This window comes from Tupaia chinensis, unplaced genomic scaffold (genome assembly GCF_000334495.1).
Source record: "Tupaia chinensis unplaced genomic scaffold, TupChi_1.0 Scaffold142619_1, whole genome shotgun sequence".
NCBI lineage: Eukaryota > Metazoa > Chordata > Mammalia > Scandentia > Tupaiidae > Tupaia > Tupaia belangeri.
In genome coordinates this window covers 570,964-593,356 of record NW_006202465.1, presented here as the reverse complement: position 1 = coordinate 593,356, position 22,393 = coordinate 570,964, and the positions used below count along the sequence as shown (strand labels likewise).

General features: G+C 40.8%; 1 protein-coding gene across 1 annotated transcript; it reads left to right on the top strand.

Moving 5' to 3' along the window:
- Window positions 1–412: 412 nt before the first annotated feature.
- Window positions 413–13,205, top strand: MORF4L2 (mortality factor 4 like 2). Its single transcript, XM_027766333.1, is given in 5 exon segments — window positions 413–525; window positions 1,892–1,981; window positions 10,489–10,591; window positions 11,937–12,448; window positions 12,450–13,205. Coding segments are annotated over 2 exon segments (867 nt in total). The 5' UTR covers window positions 413–525; window positions 1,892–1,981; window positions 10,489–10,591; window positions 11,937–11,959; the 3' UTR covers window positions 12,828–13,205.
- The last annotated feature ends 9,188 nt before the right edge of the window (window positions 13,206–22,393 follow it).

Genomic DNA, 22,393 nt, shown 5'->3' with positions numbered 1-22,393 from the left:
GTGGGGGGGTACACAAACCCATAATGCCTCCCTGCAGGAAAAAAAGAGCGAGAGAGCGAGAGACAGAGAGAGAGAAAACCTCTGGTCAGAGGAACTCTGGGTCGCGAAAATAAGCCACGTGAACACTCTGCCCTATAGACTTATGACCCAACGGCAGTCGCGCTGTGGGAGGGCGGGCAAAGAACCTAAGAAGGCGAGCGCCATTGGTCAGGACGCGCACCGAAGGCGGAAGGTGATTGGTTTGCTGCGGGCCTTAACCGTGAAGAAGCAGGTTGCTAGCACCCGCCTTTACTGCGGCGAAGTGTCATTGCTGACGTGGGGGTCGCCAACCAATCATCTGGTTATGGAACATTCTAAAACTTAGACAAGACGATTGGGATTGGCTGAATGGCGTAAGCCCGCCTCCAGGGTGACGTGTCTGCCTATGGATATCAGTTGCCAGAGAAACCTGGCTTTACTATGGCGGTTGGAGGAACGGCAGTGATCACACGTCGGCTGCTGGGAAGAACTGGATTCTCGTTTCAGGTTTCGGGGTGGGGGCGGGGGCGGAGAAAGGGTCGATTTTCTCTTTTCGTCGTGTGTATAGACAGGATTAGCTAGTGGCTTCACTATCGAGCAGAACTGGATTCAAATTCCTGCTCGCCAACGCCCAGCTTGAGCAAGGCTTCTGTTCTTTCTGTGTCTCGGTTTCCATGTTTGTAAAATGGTGATAATAATAGTATTTACCTCAGAGACGTGTGCTCAGAGACGCGTACTGCATAATAGTACGTATAAGGTACTTCATATGAAGCCTGGCTCTTAAAGATGTTCGCTGTTGTTTTGCCGACAAATATCCGCGTAGCAGAATGAGAAAAATGATAAATTATGTAAATTTGCTCATGATAGTGCCTTTTCTGTCCACCAACTCCTTCCCTGGGAGAAATTTAAGGAGACATCAGTTTTTACCGATGAAATAATTCGCTGTCTGGGAATTGCGTCCAAATAGCGGGGACTGGAATTTTCTCATAATGAAAAGTTAAAGAAAAAAGGGGGAGTGGAGAACGAGAGCGAGCTGGAGGTAGACCACATGCGATGAGTAGGCCTTGTTTGGCTCCTGATGCGAACACGCCAGCTGTAAAAATCTGTTTACAATGCATCGGGAAAATTTGAACACAGTTTGGATTTTTAGGTTTTTTTTTTTTTAAGAAATTGATGTCAATTTTTTTAGGCATTATAGTGATGTCATGGTTATGTTTCCAAATTGCATTTTGTAGAGAAATAACACGAAAATATTTACAGATTAAACAACATGATGTCTGGGATTGGCTTCGGAATAACATTGATGACTAGGATTTGCTTCAAAATAATCTCAGCGGCAGGGGAAAATGGGGAGGGATATATATGAGACAAAATTGGCCCTAAATTAATAATCATTTAAACTGAGCAGCAGATATATGAGATTCCTGGTTATTAATCTATTTACCTTGGTGTATGTTTAATAAATTCAATAATAAAATATAGAAGTCAGCTATTTGTGAGCTTAAAAAAATCGTGGGGGGGTGGTAGGTGCAGTGGGTGGGGTTATAGATGAAACAAGATGGCCTTCAGTTGGTAATTGTTGAAGCTGTGTGATGGATTCATGTAGATTTATAATATTCTTCTTTATATTTTGATCCATTTGAAATTATCCTTAATAAAAAGTAGGAAAAGATTCATTTGCCAAAAAACAGATAAATACCCAATAAATTTGAAAATACAGCCACAAGAAAAGAAAAAGAAACATTTGTACATTATTTATTAGCATTGGTGTCCTTTGTGTCTGATGAAATTGCATTGACTAATAGAGAAGAAACCATCTTCTCATTTTTTTTTTATTTTATGTCCTTTCCTGTCCCTTTGTTTGACCTTCTAGGTCACCATCAGAAAAGCTAAGTTTGCTGTACAGTAAGGATCAGGAGATCTGATCCTGGTCGTAGAACCATCCTTGATTACAGGATCTTGGGTAAGTGCCTCCCTTCTCCTGGCCTCAGTTCTCAAGATAATACCACATAACCTTCCTAACTGTCCAGGAATATTTTAAAGATTAATAAGCTCCTCTCTGGGAAAGTACTCTAAATTCTGAGTGGGGAAGCATGGAGCTAAGTCCATTGGTGCTTCCAGTGTAGAAAGTGGATAAGCCACAGAGAGCTGTGGTTCACATCCCTTGATTAAAGATACTATAATTGATGCCCTATAGTAGTTCCAAGGATCCATTGCTTTTCTTTGGGGCATCCCTTATGCAGCATGGTTTTCTGGTTAAGAGCAAATACTGACTTGAATTTTAATTCCTGGCCCTACCACTTAATGTGTGATCCCGGGCAAGATACATACTCCATTTGCACCTGATTTTCCTCAAGTGTAAAGTAACGATAATAATTCCCACTTCATATCATTTTTGAGGGACGGGATTTCATGTAAACATACCAGGATAGTGCCAACATGTGTAATGTTTGTTTTAATTATGGCTCTATTATTTCTGATATATCCTGTTTTACACACACAAACACATGTGTGCTTCTAAAAGCAGTACATACTTTTTGGAGTTGTAAAAAAAAATTAATACTCTTGGTTTCTCTCTTCATTTTCCAGAAGCAGCAGTTACCACTAGAACTGAATTCTGAAACTATGACTTCTGGCTTATCCTAGCAATCTATAAAGGTTTCTAAGTATATTGATCATATTTATGAGGGTAGTACCAGGAGCTATGATTTTTAACTAGCAGATCACTTCTTATTTAGTCTGCTAACAGCTTTTATATCATTCTTCCTTTCTCCTAGAATAAAAAAAGGTTGTTAAACACCCAGGAAATGTCCCAAGATCCAGAAGAGAGAGATGATATAAATGTAACTGACATAATTGACTCTAAAGGTTTAATCCAACAACCTGTAGGAGATGTCAGTCACATTCATTTGTGACACACGCATGCACAAAAGATGTTAGCATTTGGAGTTGATTCTCAAAAGGTCCATTGCTTACATTGAGGAGATAGAGGTTTTTTTAGTCTCTTCAGAACTGTATTTTCTCACAGAGTCACTATATTTTCCTTCTTAATTTTCTCTGTGAAACCTAGTTTTCAGGAGAGGGTACTGCCCGGGTGGAATAGTTGCCTTCGATAGGTAGACACAGAACCTCTTGACCTGAGGCCATTTAGAGAATGATTAAGAGCTTAAAGGTAGGGAGGTGAAGTGTGGGGCCAATAGGAGCTCAGAGAAAGCAAGACCAGGGTGACCGAAACTAGAAAAGGCCTCAAGGAGGAAAAAGACTTTGACCTGGACCTCTGAGGGTGGGCAGAACCTAGGAGGAGGGACAGAAACCAGTTCTGAATGGTATGCCTACAAAGTATATAATATGCATTGTTGACTAACTGAAAAATAGGCTATATGTGAGATCTCAGGATAAGAATAGATCAGAAAGTATGAATTTAAATGTGTATTTGATTATAAATTTGTAATCAAGTCATTGCTTTGTGAATACAACTTATTTTTATTTTAGACTATATAGTACAAATATTACAGAGTAGGCGCAGGTGTCCTTTCCTCTACCCACAATTCTCTTAGTCTCTCTGAGGTTAATCACTTATTAATGTGCTCTATTTCCTTCTAGATCACTAAATTATGTACCTGTCTAAAAATGTATATGGATATATGTAAGATATTGTTTTGTGTTTTTCTTTATACAAATACAGTGTCACACCATAGGTCTTGTTTTACAGCTGGCTGTTTTCATTCAACAAATTTTCTTGAATGTCTTCATGTCCAGTCAGAGAATTCTAGCTGATTTCCTTGCACGGTGACATTCTTTTTCACTAGCAAGATATTCCATATTATGGCTATATCACTTTTTTTTTTTCAAATCACCATTGACAGCCTTTTAGATTGACTCCTGTGTTTTGCTGCTTCAAATAATACTGTACCAATTATCCTGGGTACCCATGTATGAGTATTATTCTAAGGTAGCATTTATGCCTTTAATCTGCAATAGTTAAACCAATATAATATGAGTATGAGAACAATCAGACATAACACCAACAGAGTGGATGGTCTAGAGACAATGACACCTTTAAAAAGAAGTCAGAAATCACTGGGGAGAGAGTACCTTAAAAGCACCATAGACCTCTGCGGATTTAGAATGGTAGAGCATTTCAAATCAGTCAGGAAAGGATGGACTCTTCAATAATGAATATTAGGGAAAGTTAGTTTTATATTTGGAGAAAACTAACATACCAGGCAAGGTTATATTTGGAGAAAACTAACATACCAGGCACAGGAAATTGCTTTTAAAATACTGGTTTGGGAACCTTTTCCCTAAGTAGGACATAAATGCCAAAGGTCAAAAAGGAAAAAATTGACCAGTTTGTGTGTGATAATGAGATAAGTATATGAGTGTCTCTCTATATATATAATACTGTGTATACACACACTTATAATAAGACACTATAACATGTAAAAGCAATGGTTTGGAAAAAGTTTTTCCAACACAACAAAAACTCGTTTTTCTTAGAAATCAATAAGAAACAACAAACAACCTACCAGAAAAGGGAACAAAAATGTTTAAGATACGTGACCAATAAATGTATTTAATAGATCTTTGCTGTCACAAAAATTCAAATGAAGATGTCTTAACAACATGTTAGATTAATCAAAAAAAAAGTCTTTTTCCAAAAAGATGTGTAGTGTTGCCGAAGGTGTGCAAGAATGAAGTACCTTTTAGCTGGAGGTACAAATGAATACAGTTATTTGCTCCTATCTCACTGAGGTTGCGAATGAGCAAATCCTTTCACTGAATAGTTCCTCTTGGAGGATACTTCAGAGATACTCAGCTAATGCCTTAGTATAAACACACATTAATCCTGATGTCTATCACAGCATTTTTATAGAAACAAAATACTGAGAATAAATGTTTGTTAATATGAGACTGGTTAAATTATGGTACATAACAGATTAGAGAATGTGATGTGAATACTAAGAAGAGGTGGTGTGCACTGATGTGGAAAGGTGCCCACGATAAGTGAGAAATGCAGGTGCAGAGCAAAGTGCATAAATCAAGTAAATGTCTGTTACATATTCACACACAAATAATACACACACATTGGGTTTTAAAGGCTTTTGTGTGAATGTGTACATAAAAAGACTGGAAGGAATACGTGCTTTTTTTTTTTTAAGATTTTACCATAGGGTGCAGGTGCTCACTGGAGAGGGGGAAAGAAATCACCTCGTGGGGGTGGGGGTGGGGGGATGGACATGCTGTAATCCCTTGTCCATTCTCTTAGGATTTTGAGTACACATGCACACATACCTGGCATGATTTTCAAGCCACTGGGTCTGGTACTCAAACCATAGTTGGCCATGTGAGAGAGTCCAGCACCTTAAACACCATGCCAAATGCTAGACCTGGAATACACACTCCTTTAGAGGATACTGATGGGGTTGAGGGGAGGTGGTAAGGAAACAACCCTATCTATATGTATAGTTTTTATAGGTATATAAAGGAGAGATAAATGATGTCACAAAATTTAATTATTTGAGAATATAATATAGATGAATAATAAATTGTCAGTTCGTAACTTGGAAAATCTAGATTAGTTAAGAAATTAAAATATAAAACAAATGCACGAAAATGTTATCTTTTGTCCTTAATTTTTAAACTTAAAAATGGAAGGTGGGACCAGCAGATGGCATAATGGTTATGTTGCTGAACTCCCACATAGTCAACTGTAGTTCGAGTTCCAGACCCAGTGGCTTAAAACACTCTGGGTACATATATGTGCATGCCCAGAATCCTGAGAGAAGGGATTGCTGCCTGGCCATCTCCTCCTGGGGGTGATTTTTCACTGTCTGGTGAGCATACATGCCCTAGAGAAAAAAATCTCTCTTAAAAAAAATAAAAGGAAGGAAAAACTACATATGTGATTATATAAAATGTCACTAATAAAATAAGTGTAAACTGAACAATTAAAATAACTCATTTTCCTTACCAAATTCACAAATCTTATAAAGAGGATTCCCAGTGCTAGCCAGAGCATGAGATGGAAACATTTGCACCTTAATTGTGGGACTAGAGATTGGTACAACTTTGAGGAAAGGGATGTGATATTGCTGCATGTTTAGCCTTAAAGGTATTACCTTGACCCGCTAAATCTACTTCTGGGGTCTTAAGGAAATGAGAGCAAAAAGTTATTATACACAATGTTTTAGTAATTGATTATTATAGACTAAATTGGTGGGAGGAGCACACTAATGTTTCCGGAGAGGAAGTGGTTGAGTCAATTAAGGTATTCCATTTGCTGGAACATCTGCCATGAAGTTCTCAGAATGGGTGTGTATTGTAACATAGGGAAATGATCAGTTGTAATAGTTTTTTTAAAGGAATAACTAAAATTTGGTAGAGCTCACCTAGATTTAAATGTAATTTATACAGATACGAAGTAAACTAATATAAAACTCAAGGTTGTGGGTCAGCCAGTGGCATTGTGGTGAAAAGTGGCTGGATCCCACGTGGCCAACTGCACCATTCAAGTCCCAGACTCGGGAGCTTGAAAATCATGTCAGGCATATAAATATGCATGCCCAAAGTCCCAAGAGGAGAATGGAGAAGGGATGTGGCATGACCATCCCCTCTGGGGGTGGTTTGTCTGACCGTCCCTCTCTCTCCCCACTCCCCACTAGTGCATGCACCCTATACCAAAACTTGAGGGGAAAAATTAAAGGTAGAAAATAGACAAACATACAAATGCGTTTCTGTCTTGGGTTTACCATAGAGCTGACCTTAGAAAAATAGTTGGTGGCTATTGTCCCCGTTGTATCCCTACGTGTTGAATCACTCCTCCCCTTTGATTTACTGTGTCATAACACCCACCACTAGGCTAAGTGCAGCTGTGAAAGATGCAGTATGGTTATAACAAATCCTGTGGCAAATCGAAGTGAATATGGTAGTTTCATAAGCAGAACTAGTACATGAAGCATTTAGGTAGTTAAATACTAAGGTCTGGAATACTGATGTCAGCTTCAGGTGGCATTGGAAGACAGGCATGAGTGGAGTTGTTGGGGATTATTTAGAGGAGATAGAACTTGTATTTTTATTAGAAAGGAAGTCTGATTGGTACAAAGACTTAAGTGTACTAAGTGAATAAACTTGACAGCCTGAAATTCAAGATAGAAACTGTCAGGTTCAAAGGTTAGAATCACTCCAGTAAGGGAACATAATAGGGAAAAAAAATGCGGGTTTTTTTTTTTTTTTTTTTTTGGTTGGTTTTGATTTTTTTTTTTTAATTTTAGGGATTTTTGCTATAGGGTGTGCTCATTCACTGGAGAGACAAACAGTGAGAAATCATCCCCTTAGAGGAGTGGTAACGCCTCAGTCCTTTCTCCATTCTCCTCTTGGAATTTTGTGCACACACGTGTGCCTAGCATGAGTTTCAAGCCTCCAGGTTTGGGACTGGAACCTCCGTTGGCAATGTGAGAGTCCAGCGATACAACCATTGTGCCATCTGCTGATCCCTATAATGGCAATTTTTTAAAAAGAATTATTTGTTATTATTTTTAAAATTTGACCAGAGAGAAAGGGAAAGTAAGAAAGAAAGCCACCAGGTCTGGTACTCGAACCATAGTTCACCATGTGGGAGTCCAGCACCCTTAACTGCTGTGCCACCTGCCAGCCACACTGACACATTTTTTAATGACGACTTTACAGCATTCTGTCACAGATCCATGCGGTAAATGGAGAGAGGTAGAAAGTGCAGTCATTGACAGTAGTAAGGTTATCCATGAACTTGTATTACAATTAGGAGCCAGATATTAAGAAGATGGATATTCCTTTCCTTTGATATCCAGCTCCTGACTTGGAAGTAGTAGTCAATGGCTGCTTGCTGTGTAGGACACATGAAAATAAAAGTCACTCGGGCAATTCTCTAGAAAGGCCACTTCCCTGGCTTTGTTCATTATGTGCACACAAGCCTTCACTAATGGTGCAGTTTTTCTGTAACAGTGTCAGGTATTTCATTCAACTTCATTAGGTGAATGATATAATTAAAGGGATAATTCTATATAATTCTTTTTTAACAATATTTATTTGTTTATTTTTGGAGAGGATTTTTTGCTATGGAGTGTGTGTGCTTACCAGAAAGAGAGACAGACAGTGACAAATCACCCCCCAGGGATGATGGCCACCCCGCAATCCCTTCTCCATTCTCCTCTCAGGATCTTGGGCATGTACACACATGCCCCCCGGCATGAGTTTAAGCCACCGGGTCCAGGACTTGAACCGCAGTTGACTACATGGGAGTCTAGCAACATAGCCATTACACCAACTGCTGGTCCCCAAAATAGTTATTTAATCCCATTTGTTACTATTTTTAAATTTGATCAGAAAGGGAAAAGGAGAAAGCAAGTTGCCAGGTCCGGGACTCAAACTGCAGCTGGCCATGGGGAAATCCAGCGCCTTTAACCACCATGCCACCTGCTGGCCCCCAAAATTTATATAATTCTATAACTCCTCTCAGGCTTTTGGGCATGCAAGTACATACACTCAGCATGATTTTTAAGCTGTTGGGTCCAGGATTTGAACCATGCAGTCCAAGGCTACACAGGTTCAGCTATCTATCCTCAATTCTTCCTCACTAAGATTACTGGTGACTTATATGGTTTCTGAAATTGTTCATGTCCAGCCTGGCTCTCCTGTGTTTTTTTTCTAGCATTTCTTACCTTTGATTTTCCACTCAAGTCTTCCCTGACACATGTCCACAGTCTTAAGGGCTAGGACTTTGTCCATGGGTGAAAATTGTAGTTACCATAGGAACCTCCATGGGTGAAAATTGTAGTTACCATAGGAACCTGGTTTAATGCAGACCCACCACCCAAGCTGGGTTTTTCTTTTTCTTTTTTTTTTAAGAGATTTTTTGCTATAGGGTGCATGCGCCTGCCAGAGAAACAGCGAGAAATTACCCTTGGGGATGGCCACTCCCCAATCACTCCTCCTCCATTCTCTCGGGATCTTACGCATGCGCCCGGCATGAGTTTTAGGTTGTTGAGTCCAGACTCAAACTGGGGTGGATTATGTGGGAGTCCAGTGACATAACCATTATGCTATCTGCCGATCCCCAGGCTGTTTTTTAACTTTTGTGGTTTTCCTACAGGTTTATACACACCTGTTTAAAACATCCAAAAATGATGGGATGTAATTAGGTGACGTAATGGTTACATTGCCGGACTCCCCCGTGAACAACTGGTTTGAATCCCAGACCCAGTGACTTAGACCTCATGCCAGATGTGTGTGTATGCATGCCCAAGACGCCAAGAGGGGAATGGAGAACAGATTGTAGTGTGGCCATCCCCCCAGGGGATGGTTTCTCGCTTTCTATCTCTGTCTTCCTAGTGAGCACACACTCCCTATAACAAGAATCACTCTCTACAATTTAAAAAGAAATGAAACATGCCAAAATGAGATCACACTGTTCCTAATACCTGGGAGTGATGCTTATTTCTACTTGTGTGTTCTTCCTTTTGAGATTCTACTATACACAGTGTTATGCTACCTGCCTGTGTACCTAGTAATATGTATTGAACATTTTTCCATGACAGTACATAGGTAATCTTCTTAATTTATTTGAATATTTGTGGTGCACATGTATAATTCACATTATTGTTTCCCTCCTGAAGAATATGCAGATGTTTTCAGTTCTTCAGTATTCCAAACACCACTGCAGTGAACAGTTTGTTTTGTTTTATTTTGTTTTTGAGAGGTTTTTACTATAGGGCACGTGTGCTTGCCAGAAAGACAGAGAAAGATAGAGACACAGAAAGCGAGAAATCACCCCCCAGAGGGGATGGCCATGCCGCTATCCATTCTCCTCTTGGGATCTTGGGCACGCACGCACATGTGCCCAGTGTGAGTTTAAGCCACCAGGTCCGGTACTCAAACCACGGTCGACTACATGGGAGTCCAACAACATAGCCATTATGTCAACTGCTGGTCCCGAACATTGTTTTTAAGAATTATTATTTTTAATTTTATTTATATATATATAATTTAATTTGACCAGAGAGGGACAGAGAAAGTGAGAAAGCAAGCTGCCAGTCAGCCATGTGTGAGTCCAGCACCCTCAACCACCATGCCACCTGCTGACCCCGTGATCTTTATATCTGTGTTCACATGTGCAGATATTCCTGCAAGGTACCATGCTAACTCTTCAACCACATCACAGTTGTAGAATTCTTGGTAGAGCTTGCAAAGGCAAGGGATAATTTGCCGTATTCCATACATGAGAAAAAGAGGCTAAGAGCTTACATATCTTGCCCAAGGTATCTCAGTTCATAAACGGCTAAGCCTAATTCAAGTAGAAGTCTGGCTGACAGCAGAATTACTATATTTTATCTGATACCACAATTAACAACCATGTATTTAAAAATGTTTTTTCTTTGGAAAGTGATTTCATACAAGTTAATCTTCACTGCAGATACTTGCTTTACTTTCTAGGTTGTGTCTCCCACTTCATCTTTCCAGGCCATCCCAGAAGATTGATAAAATTCCCATCTGACAAATCAATAGGAATTCTTGGAAGAGAAAGAAAGGAGATTGTGTAAGTCAAAAGAATCGTTGCGTCTCTCACTCCCAAGAGTAATAGACTATTTTTACCTCCTCCTATCTTATTAGCCCTTCCTACTGCTTTTTACAGGTTATCCCTTTTCCTTCTGGAAACTCAACCTTTTTGGCTTCCAAATACATTCTACTAATTCTTTGATGGCTGCTCTGGCCATTTTTGTTTGATTTGAGGTCTCTTGTTATGCTCACTCCCAGAGTGTCTTTTTTTCTTAGCTTTTCCAGAATCTATACTTGAAATTCTTCCATTATTGTCTCTCAATGATTTTGTTGGCTCTCGTGACTGTCGCTACTGCTATGTGATGATTACTCTCAGATCTTCATCTCTGGCTCTGACTTCTCACCTAAGCTTTATAGTTCTCAAACTGCTCACCTCACATACTTAGATCCGGTACTGGATTTCTTTGCCATCTAATACATTTCCTTCTGTAATTGCTGTCTCATGTGGTGATAGTACTGATGGCCTAAACATTAGTCATCCTCAGGACCTAAGAGTCATCGGTGACTCTTCCCTCACCAGTTATTCTCCTCCTCCAATGACTGGTCACTGAAAGTGGTGTCATGTACCACTTTTTGTCTGCTTCTGTGCCAGTTACTATCATTGTACTAATTTTACTTCCTAATTGTCGCTCTATATATTTGTATTCTTAGCACCTATCATAGTACCCGTCCCAAAGCATGTATGCCGTAATGTATGATGACTAACTGAATAGGTTAATGAATGAATGAATGACCTGTGTTTCTTCATTTTATTGCTGATTCCAAACTAACCGTTAAAAAAAAATCAGTGCTTTTGTTAGTTCACTAATTGTCCAGATTGGAAATCACAGCGCCCCCTTTGTATCCTCACTCTCCTTCAGTTACTGTATTCTTCCAAGCAAGTTCTGTATTCTTCAGTTTCTCTTGATGCTCATCACCCTCGTTCAGGCCGATCTGCACTTACACGATAACTTTTACTGCTACCCATTTTGCCTCAGGTCAACCAAATCAATCTTATTGCTTTGATATTGTCATTTCTCTGTTCACAGTCTTGAATTTCAACTCCGTGGCCTTTTATATATAGTTTCTCTCACATTTAATTGATTTTCTCTGCAGTTATATGTCTGTCTTTCGAATGGTTGAGTGGGGTAAGAGCAGTGGGTGTTAGTGAGGACCAGAGTGAGAGAGTGGAGGTAGAAAGTCAGTCTTCTTATAAGTGGTCCTAAAAAGGGATTTGAGATCCAGATTCCAAGAGTAAGCAAGTGTCGTGTTTTGATGGGCCTTTATAAATCATAGTTAAAGGTTGCCATAGTCAACAACCAAGTAAAATACTTTGTATATTGCAGTGGTGGAATAAAAACAGGGTTGAATGAGTTCCAGAAAGCAGGGTTCTCAGACTCGTGGACAACAATCTGCTGAAGAAGACAACTTCAAAAAACCAACTAGGAGCAACATGCAGAGAAGTAAGATGAGAGGTGCCTCTTCAGGAAAGAAGACAGCTGGTCCCCAGCCGAAGAGTGTGGAGCCGGCTCTGCCAGGAAGATGGGGGGGTCGCTCTGCAGAAAACCCCCCTTCAGGGTCTGTGAGGAAGACAAGAAAGAACAAGCAGAAGACTCCTGGAAACGGAGATGGTGGCAGTACCAGCGAAGCACCTCAGCCCCCTCGGAAGAAAAGGGCCAGGGCTGACCCCACTGTTGAAAGTGAAGAGGCATTCAAGAATAGAATGGAGGTCAAAGTGAAGATTCCTGAAGATTTGAAACCATGATTTATTGAGGACTGGGACTTAGTGACCAGGCAGAAGCAGCTGTTCCAGCTCCCTGCAAAGAAAAACGTAGATACGATCCTGGAAGAGAACGCATAACTGCAAGAAGTCACAGGGAAACATCGACAACAAGGAATACGCGGTTAACGAGGTCGTGGCAGGAATAAAAGAATACTTCAATGTCATGTTGGGCACTCAGCTGCTCTACAAATTCGAGAGGCCCCAGTATGCCGAAATCCTCTTGGCTCACCCTGATGCACCGATGTCCCAGGTTTATGGAGCACCCCACCTACTGAGATTATTTGTAAGAATCGGAGCAATGTTGGCCTATACGCCCCTTGATGAGAAGAGCCTTGCATTATTGTTGGGCTATTTGCATGATTTTCTGAAATATCTGGCAAAGAATTCAGCATCTCTGTTTACTGCCAGTGATTACAAAGTGGCTTCTGCTGAGTACCACAGCAAAGCCCTGTGAGGGTCTACTGACCACTCACTGTTAATGTCTGGTATCTGTAAACACCTTTTGTTCTTAGTCTTTTTCTTGTATAATTGATGTTCTTTAAAATTGTTAATGTATAACAGGGCTTATGTTTCAGTTTGTTTTCTGTTCTGTTTTAAACAGAAAATAAAAGGAGTCCAAGCTCCTTTTCTCATTTCAAAGTTGCTACCAGTGTATGCAGTAATTAGACAAAGAAGAAACATTCAGTAGAACATTTTATTGCCTAGTTGACAACATTGCTTGAATGCTGTTGGTTCTATCCCTTTGACACTACACGATTTTCTAATATGTGTTAATGCTATGTGACAAAACGCCCTGATTTCCTAGTGCCAAAGGTTCAACTTAATGTATATACCTGAAAACCCATGCATTTGTGCTCTTTTTTTTCTTTTTGTTTCCTTTTTTTCTTTTTTTTATGGTGCTTGAAGTAAAACAGCCCATCCTCTGCAAGTCCATCTATGTTGTTCCTTAGGCATTCTATCTTTGCTGAAATTGTTGAAGGATGGTGGTTTGTTACATGGTTTTTGTATTTGAGTCTAATGCACGTTCTAACATGATAGAGGCAATGCATTATTGTGTAGCCACGGTTTTCTGGAGAAGTTGATATTTTAGGAATTGTATTTCAGATCTTAAATAAAATTTGTTTCTAAATTTCAAAGCAAGCAATTTGCAGTGTGCCTTTAACATTGCTACCAGCAGGCTCGGGAGATCTAGGTGGTATCATGGAAAAGTTCCAACTCCAAGTGAAAGAATTGTTTTTTCTTTTGGGTGTGGCAGCCAGGAATATGGCCTATTAGGCCATTTTTCCCTCATCTCCCCTTTCAGTGTGACTTCTCCGAGCAGGTTGCTTTTTTAGTGGTGCTTGTGTCAGTTTCGTTTCTGATGCTTCATGCCAATATAAGTGTGGCTGGTACAGTGGGACTGTACTTAGGAACTGTAACAGGACCTTACACTGTGGGAGGGCTTTACTCTTTTCCACCAGAGGAAGCATGGGTAGCCACTGAAATATGTGGATTTGTGGTCAAGGATGGGCAGACTTCCCTTCATCACAGACATCACATTCTCTGTCCTTTGAATATAACATTGGGAATCCTAGGGTAGGGGGTCCATGTAAGACAGAGGTAGTGTTAGATGCCTATGCTTACAAATCCATCTTATATGGGAATTTCCCAGTCAAATCAAGTTTTTTTGTTTGTTTTGTTTTTTTGAGAGGATTTTTGCTATAGGGCGTGTGTGCTCGCCAGACAGAGAGACAGAAAGCGAGAAATCACCCCCCAGGGGGGATGGCCACGCCGCAATCCCTTCTCCTTCATTCTCCTCTTGGGATCTTGGGCACACACACACATGCACACACACCCAGCGTGAGTTTAAGTCACCGGGACCTGGGCTCAAACCGTGGTCGACTACGTGGGAGTCCAGCAACATAGCCATTACACCAACTCCTGGTCCCAAACCAAGTTTTTTCATGACTGTTTTCCACATCTTGGCAAAAGGAAGAAAAAAACCTGTTTCATTAACATTGTAGAAATTTGGAAAATACAGAAAGAACAAGTGTGAAAAATAAGACTCACATATAATCCCACTGGATTGGTGAGGATTCCAGCAAAAAATGGGATTCAATGGTTGATGTGAAAAGAGTTTCATATTTTTTTCCCCTCCTGAAGTTGTCAGAAGAGGGGTAGGGTCATATGTCCTAGCTTGGGATGACATAACAAAATACCACAGACTGGGTGGGTTAAACAACATAAATGTATTTTCTCACAGTTCTGGAGGCTGGAAGTCAGGTCAAGGTGTTGGTAGAGTTTGTTTCTTAGAGACCTCTCTCTGACTTGTATGTGACTGTCTCCTTTCTGTGTCTTCACATGGTCTTTTTCTCTGCCCGTGTATGTCCTAATCTTACAAGGGTACCAGTCTGGATTAGAGCACACCCCAATTATTTTAATTATCTCTGTAAAAACTATTTTCAAATAGAGTCACATTCTGAGGTATTGTGGGTTACGGTCATGTTAAGATGACACAATTAAAGCCGTAATATGGTATTAGTATCAGGTTGTCAGGAAAGTCATGATGTATTTTTCTATGCAAAAATGCATCATGGCTTTCTTAACCACCCAATACATTTAGGCAAAGGAGAGGAGGAGTGAGCATGGAAAGAAGCGGGGAGGAGCAGGGGGAAGATGAGACGGGGTTCTGGAATGGAATACAACTGTGGAAAGGGCCACCTAACAGCAGCTGTGATCTTCAGGATACAGTCAACTCACAACAACCCTGAAAAAAGAAGCCTGAATGAGGGGGAATAAAGAGCTAACCTCTTTTTCTTTCTCCTGCTTGGTATTTCCCTTTGGCCAGACTGGAAGCTAGAGGGTAAGGAAAACCTTTGATGGGAAGACCTATATTGAAAAGCCTGGGGCACACAGAGCAGAGAGAAAAGATGGGGTGGAGGTGGGGGTCAAATATATCTAGCACACAAATACCTGAAATAACCATAGTTTATACTTCGCTAGTCTCTCTATATATGTGTATATTTATTTGTAGTAAAGATCATAACTTTTCTTTTTAACCAAATAGGGGTCAAGTCATACATAATGGTTCTCTAAATATTTTTCTCCCATAATTGATATATAAAGGAAGTTCAAGACTAATAAAACTAGTTTATTTTTATTTATTATTATTTTTTTTTAATTTTTTAATTTGACCAGAGAGAGAGAGGGGGAAAGGGAGAAAGCAAGCTGCCAGGTCTGGGACTTGTACCACAGCCAGCCATAGGGGAGTCTGCCATGCCACCTGCTAACCCAAACTAATTTTTTTCTTTTAATTTTATTCATTCATTCATTCATTTTAATTTGACCAGAGACAGAAAGAAAGTAAGAAAGCAAGCCACCAGGTCCGGGACTCAAACCGTGGTTGACCATGTGGGAGTGTCCAGTGCCACTACTGGCACCACACCACCTGCTGGCCCCACAAACTAGTTTATTTTTAAGTGACGGAGAAAATTCTGGAGAAAGGTAAGGTACTAGAAAGCTGTCTGAACCTGCTTTTAGGTGTCTACTCAGTATATTTGTCAGAGTAGTGGAAACAAGACCATAACATGATTGTGTGATGAACAGACCTATCATGGGTTGATTATTCCTCTTCAGGTTCTGGTCTGTTTTGGTTAGGAAGTGGACAGGGGAAGTGGCAGAAGAGACCAGTGAAATGAAGAAATGAGTTGTGTTAATAATTCCACACATCATTTTTTTTTAATTTGCTATAGGGCAAATTAAAAACAGCTGCTGACTGTCCCAATTGTTTGATTTGTTTTTTAAGGAAGTATTAGGAATGAGGAAAAGTCAAGAGTACTTTCTTAGGCCCTAAACTAGGCCATCCTATTGATTTTAAAAGGGGGGTAATTAATAGATGGACTGAAATTCTTACCTGAATCTGTTGATTCAATGTCTCTACTTTGAAGCTACATAGGTGATACAGTTTCATTTAGCCAGATAGTAGATGTTCCCTTCTAAAATGAAGTAGTATGTTTTTAGAAAGATTTTTGCTATAGGGCACATGCGCTTGGCGGAGGGACAGAGAGACAGAAAGTGAGAAATCACCCCCTGCAGGGGGATGGCCACGCCTCAATCCCTTCTCCATTCTCAGGATTTGGGCACACAGGTGCCCCAACAGGCCCGGGACTCAAACCACAGTCAACTATGTGGTAGTCCATCAATGCAACCATTATGCCATCTGGTCTCTTGAAGGGTAGTTTTAAAAGAGTTTATTTTCCCCACAACATCGAGCAACTACCTCAAATAGTGGGCTCATAATAAATAGCTATTGATACTTTAGGGCCAGCCAGGTGGCATGGTGCTTAAGATGGCTGGATCCCATATGGCTGGCTATGCGATTTGAGTCCTAAACTCAACAGCTTGAAGAAAACACCAGGCACGTGTGCTTGTATGCCCAAAAACCTGAAAGTAGAATGGAGGAGACAGGATTGCGGCATGGCTATCCTCCCAGGGGTTCTTTCTCACTTTCTCCCTTTTCCTCACCTGTCTCTCCCTGGAAATCACATGTGCCCTATAGCAAATTAAAAATAATGATAAGTAAGTAGCTATTATTTTGGGTCATTAGAAAAGTCATGACACAGTTTTTCTATGCAAAGATGTGTCATGATTTTTCTGACTACCCAATAATTGTTCAAAGACAATGATTCCTTTCTCCCTTCTCAGAAGGAAAGGGTGAAGAATATATTTCTAAAATCTGTAGTTCTTAACCTGAGGTCCCTAAACTCATACAGGCCTTTAAAGATACAATTAAAGAGCTCCTTTCCTACTCTCTTATCTTCTCTCCTCTGCTTTTCTCTCTTCTTTCTTCCTTATCTTGTTTTGAATTCATTTTGGAGGTAACACTTAGCTGAGCTTTTTTCTAGAATCAAAAGATAATTATATTTTAAAATACATTACTAACTGAACTATAATAGAATACTTACTAGTTGACTTGCCTTATAGAAATACCAATTATCAGAAGTTGTGTATATGTGGCGTCTTCAAAAAGTTCATGGAAAATGCATATTATGAAAGGAACTGCATGAATTTCAGAATTACTTTGCACCAAAATAGACTTGTACTTTAACTCATTTTTTCACAAACTTTTTGAAGTACCCTTGTATATGCACTTTTTTTTTCCCCAGAATATAAGAATGTGTATAAGGAGAAAGATAGAAGTTGGAAATATTCCAGATTTTGTTTAGAAACTAGGAAGTTAGGTAAGTGGTTTAGAAAAACTTAAGATAAGCACTAAAAAATTTAAAATAGGATGTGTAAATTCAAAAATTTCAAAGAAAATGTCATTGGTCCAACAGACAGCAGGAAAAAAGAAGAGGGGAAAATGCAAAGAAAATACATGGTAAATAGAAAAAATACAGTAAGAGTAGAAATATGTCTACAATACATCAATAGTAATAAATATATGTTGATTAAACTTACATACTAAACTTCCCAATGGATTTTTTACAAGGAACAGAGTCCAGGTTCATACTTTTTCTCAGAGCTTTACTTAAAATTATCCAGAAAAATTCAAAAGAAAAGGATTAAAAAATATATACTGGGCAAATGATAAGCAAAAGAAAGCTGGCATAGTAAAATTAAAGCAAAAACATTAATAATCTTCCATAGAAGAATGGCACATCACAAACACCTTACAAAGTGAATGTCCCAATATACTGAATAAGAACTCCTGGTAAAGGGCCAGCAGGTGGCATAGTGGTTATGGTGATGGACTCCCACATGGCTGACTGTAGTTTGAGTCCTAGACCTGGTGACTTGAAACTTAGTCCAGGCACAAGTGTATGTGTGCCCAAAATCCCAAGAGGAGAAGGGATTTCTCACTTTCTCTCTGGTGAACGTATATGCCCTATAGCAAAAATCCCTTAAAAAAAAAAAAGGAAGAAAGAACAAAGAAAGAAAAAAGAACTCCTGGTGAGATATACTCAAAATGCAATTTTACTGTTGCCTAATACTGTACCTTTAAAATTAAGTTTTCCCAGGTCCCATGGCTTTGCTGCTGACTCTGAAGAGTCTTACAGTCACTTTAAATTTTCAATTGCATCTAAATTCAATAATTGCAATACCCAGTCCCAAAGAAGAAGAAGAAAATTATTATACCATTTTCATTTTATAAGATACCCAGTGAAGATGAAAGTAGGGGACAAGAATCATCATGCTATTTAGCTGTTTCATGTGTTTCCCTGAACATTAGTTTTTTGTTTTAGTTTTAAGTTTTTGTTATAGGGCATGAGCACTTGCCGGAGAGAAACTGAAAGAGGGAAAGTGAGAAAGCACCCTCCAGGGAGAATGGCTACACCACAATCCCTTCTCCATTCTTCTATCAGGATTTGGGACACGCACAAACATGCACCTGGTATGTTTTTCAGGCTGCCATGGCTGGGACTTGGACCATGCAATCAGCCATGTGGGATCCAGCCACCTTAACCTCCATACTACCTGGCTAGACCAAACATTAATTTTAGTGTGTAGGTTAAAAAAAATCAATAAAGCATATGTGATTAGAGCTCCAGAACTATAGAATGAGAGTCCAGTGTTAAACTCGTCAATATCTACAGGACCTGAGATCTCTTCCCATCTTCTGACTTCACCTATCAAGTTTGTAAAAATAGCTAATATTTATTATGTACTATGTGTTGACACTAAGTGGTCTATATGATAACTCATGTAAACCTTACAACAGCCCTAAAAGGGAGTAATGTGATTCTTTCCATTTACGAAAGGGATACCCAGGCCAAATATGCATAACTAAGAGTGGCAGACAGGATTTGAACCCAGTTAGTACCTACTCTCGACTACTCTCCACTACATACCAAGCTACCTTTCTGAAAAATAGTACCGCTATTGAGAAATGTGAAATTGAGATCTCATCTGTAAAAGTACCCTGACCCTATATTAGCTCAGGCCCTCCTAGAAGCTGATGCCAAGCAAGATTAGACATACAGGAGACTGACGGGATAACACCTAGGATAGATAAAGGAGGGAGCAAGAGAAGATGGGGAGGGCCTTTAGACTGATGTACATCTCACATTTATGAAAGAAGGAAGAAAGGGGAACTGGGCAGAAAGAGCCTCAGACTCCAGTCCATTACTAAGAAAGTCTGGACCAGAGCAATGGGGAGTACAAGCAAAGATTAAAGATCCCCCATTAAGTAGAAATGGTCCTGTCCTAGTGATCCAGCTGTACCCATTTATGGTGTGGACACAGACTGGGGGAAATGTGAAATGTGGTCTTAGCATGAATCATGATGTAAGCATAGATCCAGTGACTGGTTTCCTGCAGGCACTCACATACCTTTTTTTTTTTTTTCCCTGTAGGGCATGTGCACTTGCTGGAGAAACAAAAGAGACAGAAAGTGACGGAAAGTGAGAAATCACTCCCTAGGGAAATGGCCACGCCGCGATCCCTTCTCCTCTGTTCTTCTTTCGGGATTCTGGGCACGTGCACACATGTGCAGGGTGTTTTAAGCTGCCAGGTCTGGGACCTTAAGCCACCAGATCTGGGACTCAAACCGCAGTCGGCTACATGGGAGTTCAGCGACATAGCCATTATGCTAACTGCTGGTCCCAATAAAATAATTATTAAAAAATAATAATTGAGTTCATTGAGATTATTATTTCTAAATGGAAGAAGGAGAAATCTGGTCATTTTGCTAGGTCCCTGAGCAGATCCTTTCTACACTGCCTCACTCTTACAAACTGTCTCCTAACAGCAAGGAGATCATGGTTACCACAGGACTCTCTCTTCAGACTCCTGCACCCTCACTGTTTTCTGCTCTGGAATTGGCCAGGCAAGTTGCTGCTTGGACCTGTGACTAAGATCCCAGCCTTCTGTGTGGGCTGGGGGGTGGGGAGGAACTGTCCTAGACCGTTTCGTGCTGCTATAGCAGAATGTCTAACTCTGGGTAATTGATAAAAGAACAGAAAGTTATTTTATTTTTTTTTCTTTTTATTTTTTATTTTGGAGAGGTTGTTGCTATAGGGTGTGTATGCTTGCCAGAAAAACAGAGAGAGACAGAGAGACAGAAAGTGAGAAATCCCCCCAGGGGAGATGGCCATGCCACAGTCCCTTCTCCTCTCAGGATCTTGGGCACACACACACATGCACCTGGTGAGTTTAAGCCACCGGGTCCGGGACTCGAACCGCGGTCACCTACATGGGAGTCCAGTGGCATAGCCATTACACTAACTGCTGGTCCCTAGAAAGTTATTTTCTCACAGCCTGCAGGCTGGGACACCCTGGATCGAGGCAGCAGCAGCTTGTGTGGGCCTTCCGCTGAGTCCTCACATGGTGGAGGTCAGGAGGGCAAGAGAGAGGCACTCTGTGTTCTCACAAGGCAGAAGAGCAGAACAGAGAGAACCCACTCCTGCAAACCCTTTTATGGCAGCATTAATCTATTGACAAGGGCAGAACTCTCATGGCATAAATACCTCCCATTAGGCCCAACATCCCAACACCGTTAGGTTGGGGGTTAAGTTTCCAGTAGATAAATCATTGGGACACACTGAAACCATAACAGGAGCCCACAGAACCAGGCTCTGGGTGCTGCTGAAACTCCACCATCAATGCCTTAACAAGCAACTTTACACCAGTTCACAGCTTGGCTGTCATGTCCCCAAGCTGTGGGCTGGGCCTGCAAGGCAGGGGGCTCTTCAAATAAGAGGTGCCACCTCTTTTCCTTTTCTCTCCTTTCCTTTCTCTCTTTTTTTTTTTTTTTAAGTTTTCTTTAGAGTGTGCGCAGTAGCTGAGAGAGACAGAAGAGAGAGAGAATGAGAAAGCACTTCCTGGGGGGAATGACCTTGCCACAATCCCTTCTCTTCTATTCTCTTCTCAGGATTTTGGGCATGTATACACATGTGCCCAGTGTATTTTTCAAGCCCCTGAGTCTGGGATGTGAACCAACCAATATGTCTTGCCAGGAAGCTTTAGGGCTTTATTCCCTCCCTACAAAATGTTCCCCAAAAGAGAAAGGGAAAGGAGGCAAAGTCAAAGTGCTCTGAGCTACAGTGGGCAGTGAGACAGTTGTCCTCCAGGTTTGTCTGTTCAGGACAGCCTGGTCATCAGCCTAGGACGGCCAGGTGCCTGCTGCAGGTTGGAGCAGGGAAAATAAAGGCAGAGCCACCTAGAGAGGGGGATGGCTTGGGTGCGCCTTTCTACATCTGGCCTGGGTGTTGCCCACCCCCCGCCCCCAGCACAAGGGGAATGGATTGATCTTAACACCATGACTCCTGGAACCTTGTCTAACTCCAGCCACAATTTCAGCGCCCCCTTCAGCCATAACACTGAAGAACAGTCAGGAGATCTAAAGAGCTCTCCAAGTGAAATCATACAAGGAAAATAAAAAGCAAAGGGCATATTCTTCCTTTGCTTTACAGAAGCCTAATTTTCTTATATTATACTTGTCAGGTTTCAGGTTTCAATTTTTGTATATTTTAGTGCTTTAGAAAGGCATTCTCCCCTTGAATTCTTCTGAAATTTTTTAACAGTTTCATTTTTCACTTCATAATTTACATTTCTCTACCCCCAAAAAATAACATATTTTCTAGTCCCCTAGCCCCTCTAGCCCCTTGTTGGTAGGGGAGGCCATGTGATCAGTTTTGGCCAATTAGCTGTGAGCAGCAAGGACAAGTTACTTCTAAGCTGACATAGGATGGGTGAGGGATTTCCATGGCTCGCTCTCTCCCTGTGCAGTGACCAGCAAAGTTGCGAAGTTCCAGGTTCTGGAGCATCTGTCAGCCTGAGTTCTGAACAGGCTTTGAGGAGCCCTTCACCAGTGACTTTCCCCAACACATATTGGGCATTTGATATGAGGCAGAAAAGAAACATTTGCTGTTGGGAACCAGCAGTTAGCGTAATGGCTATGTCGCTGGATTCCCACATAGTCGACCACGGTTCGCATCCCGGACCCGGTGGCTTAGAACTCACGCCAGGCGCATGTGTGTGCGTGCCCAAGATCCCAGGAGGAGAATGGAGGAGAAGGGATTGGGGCGTGACCATGCGCCC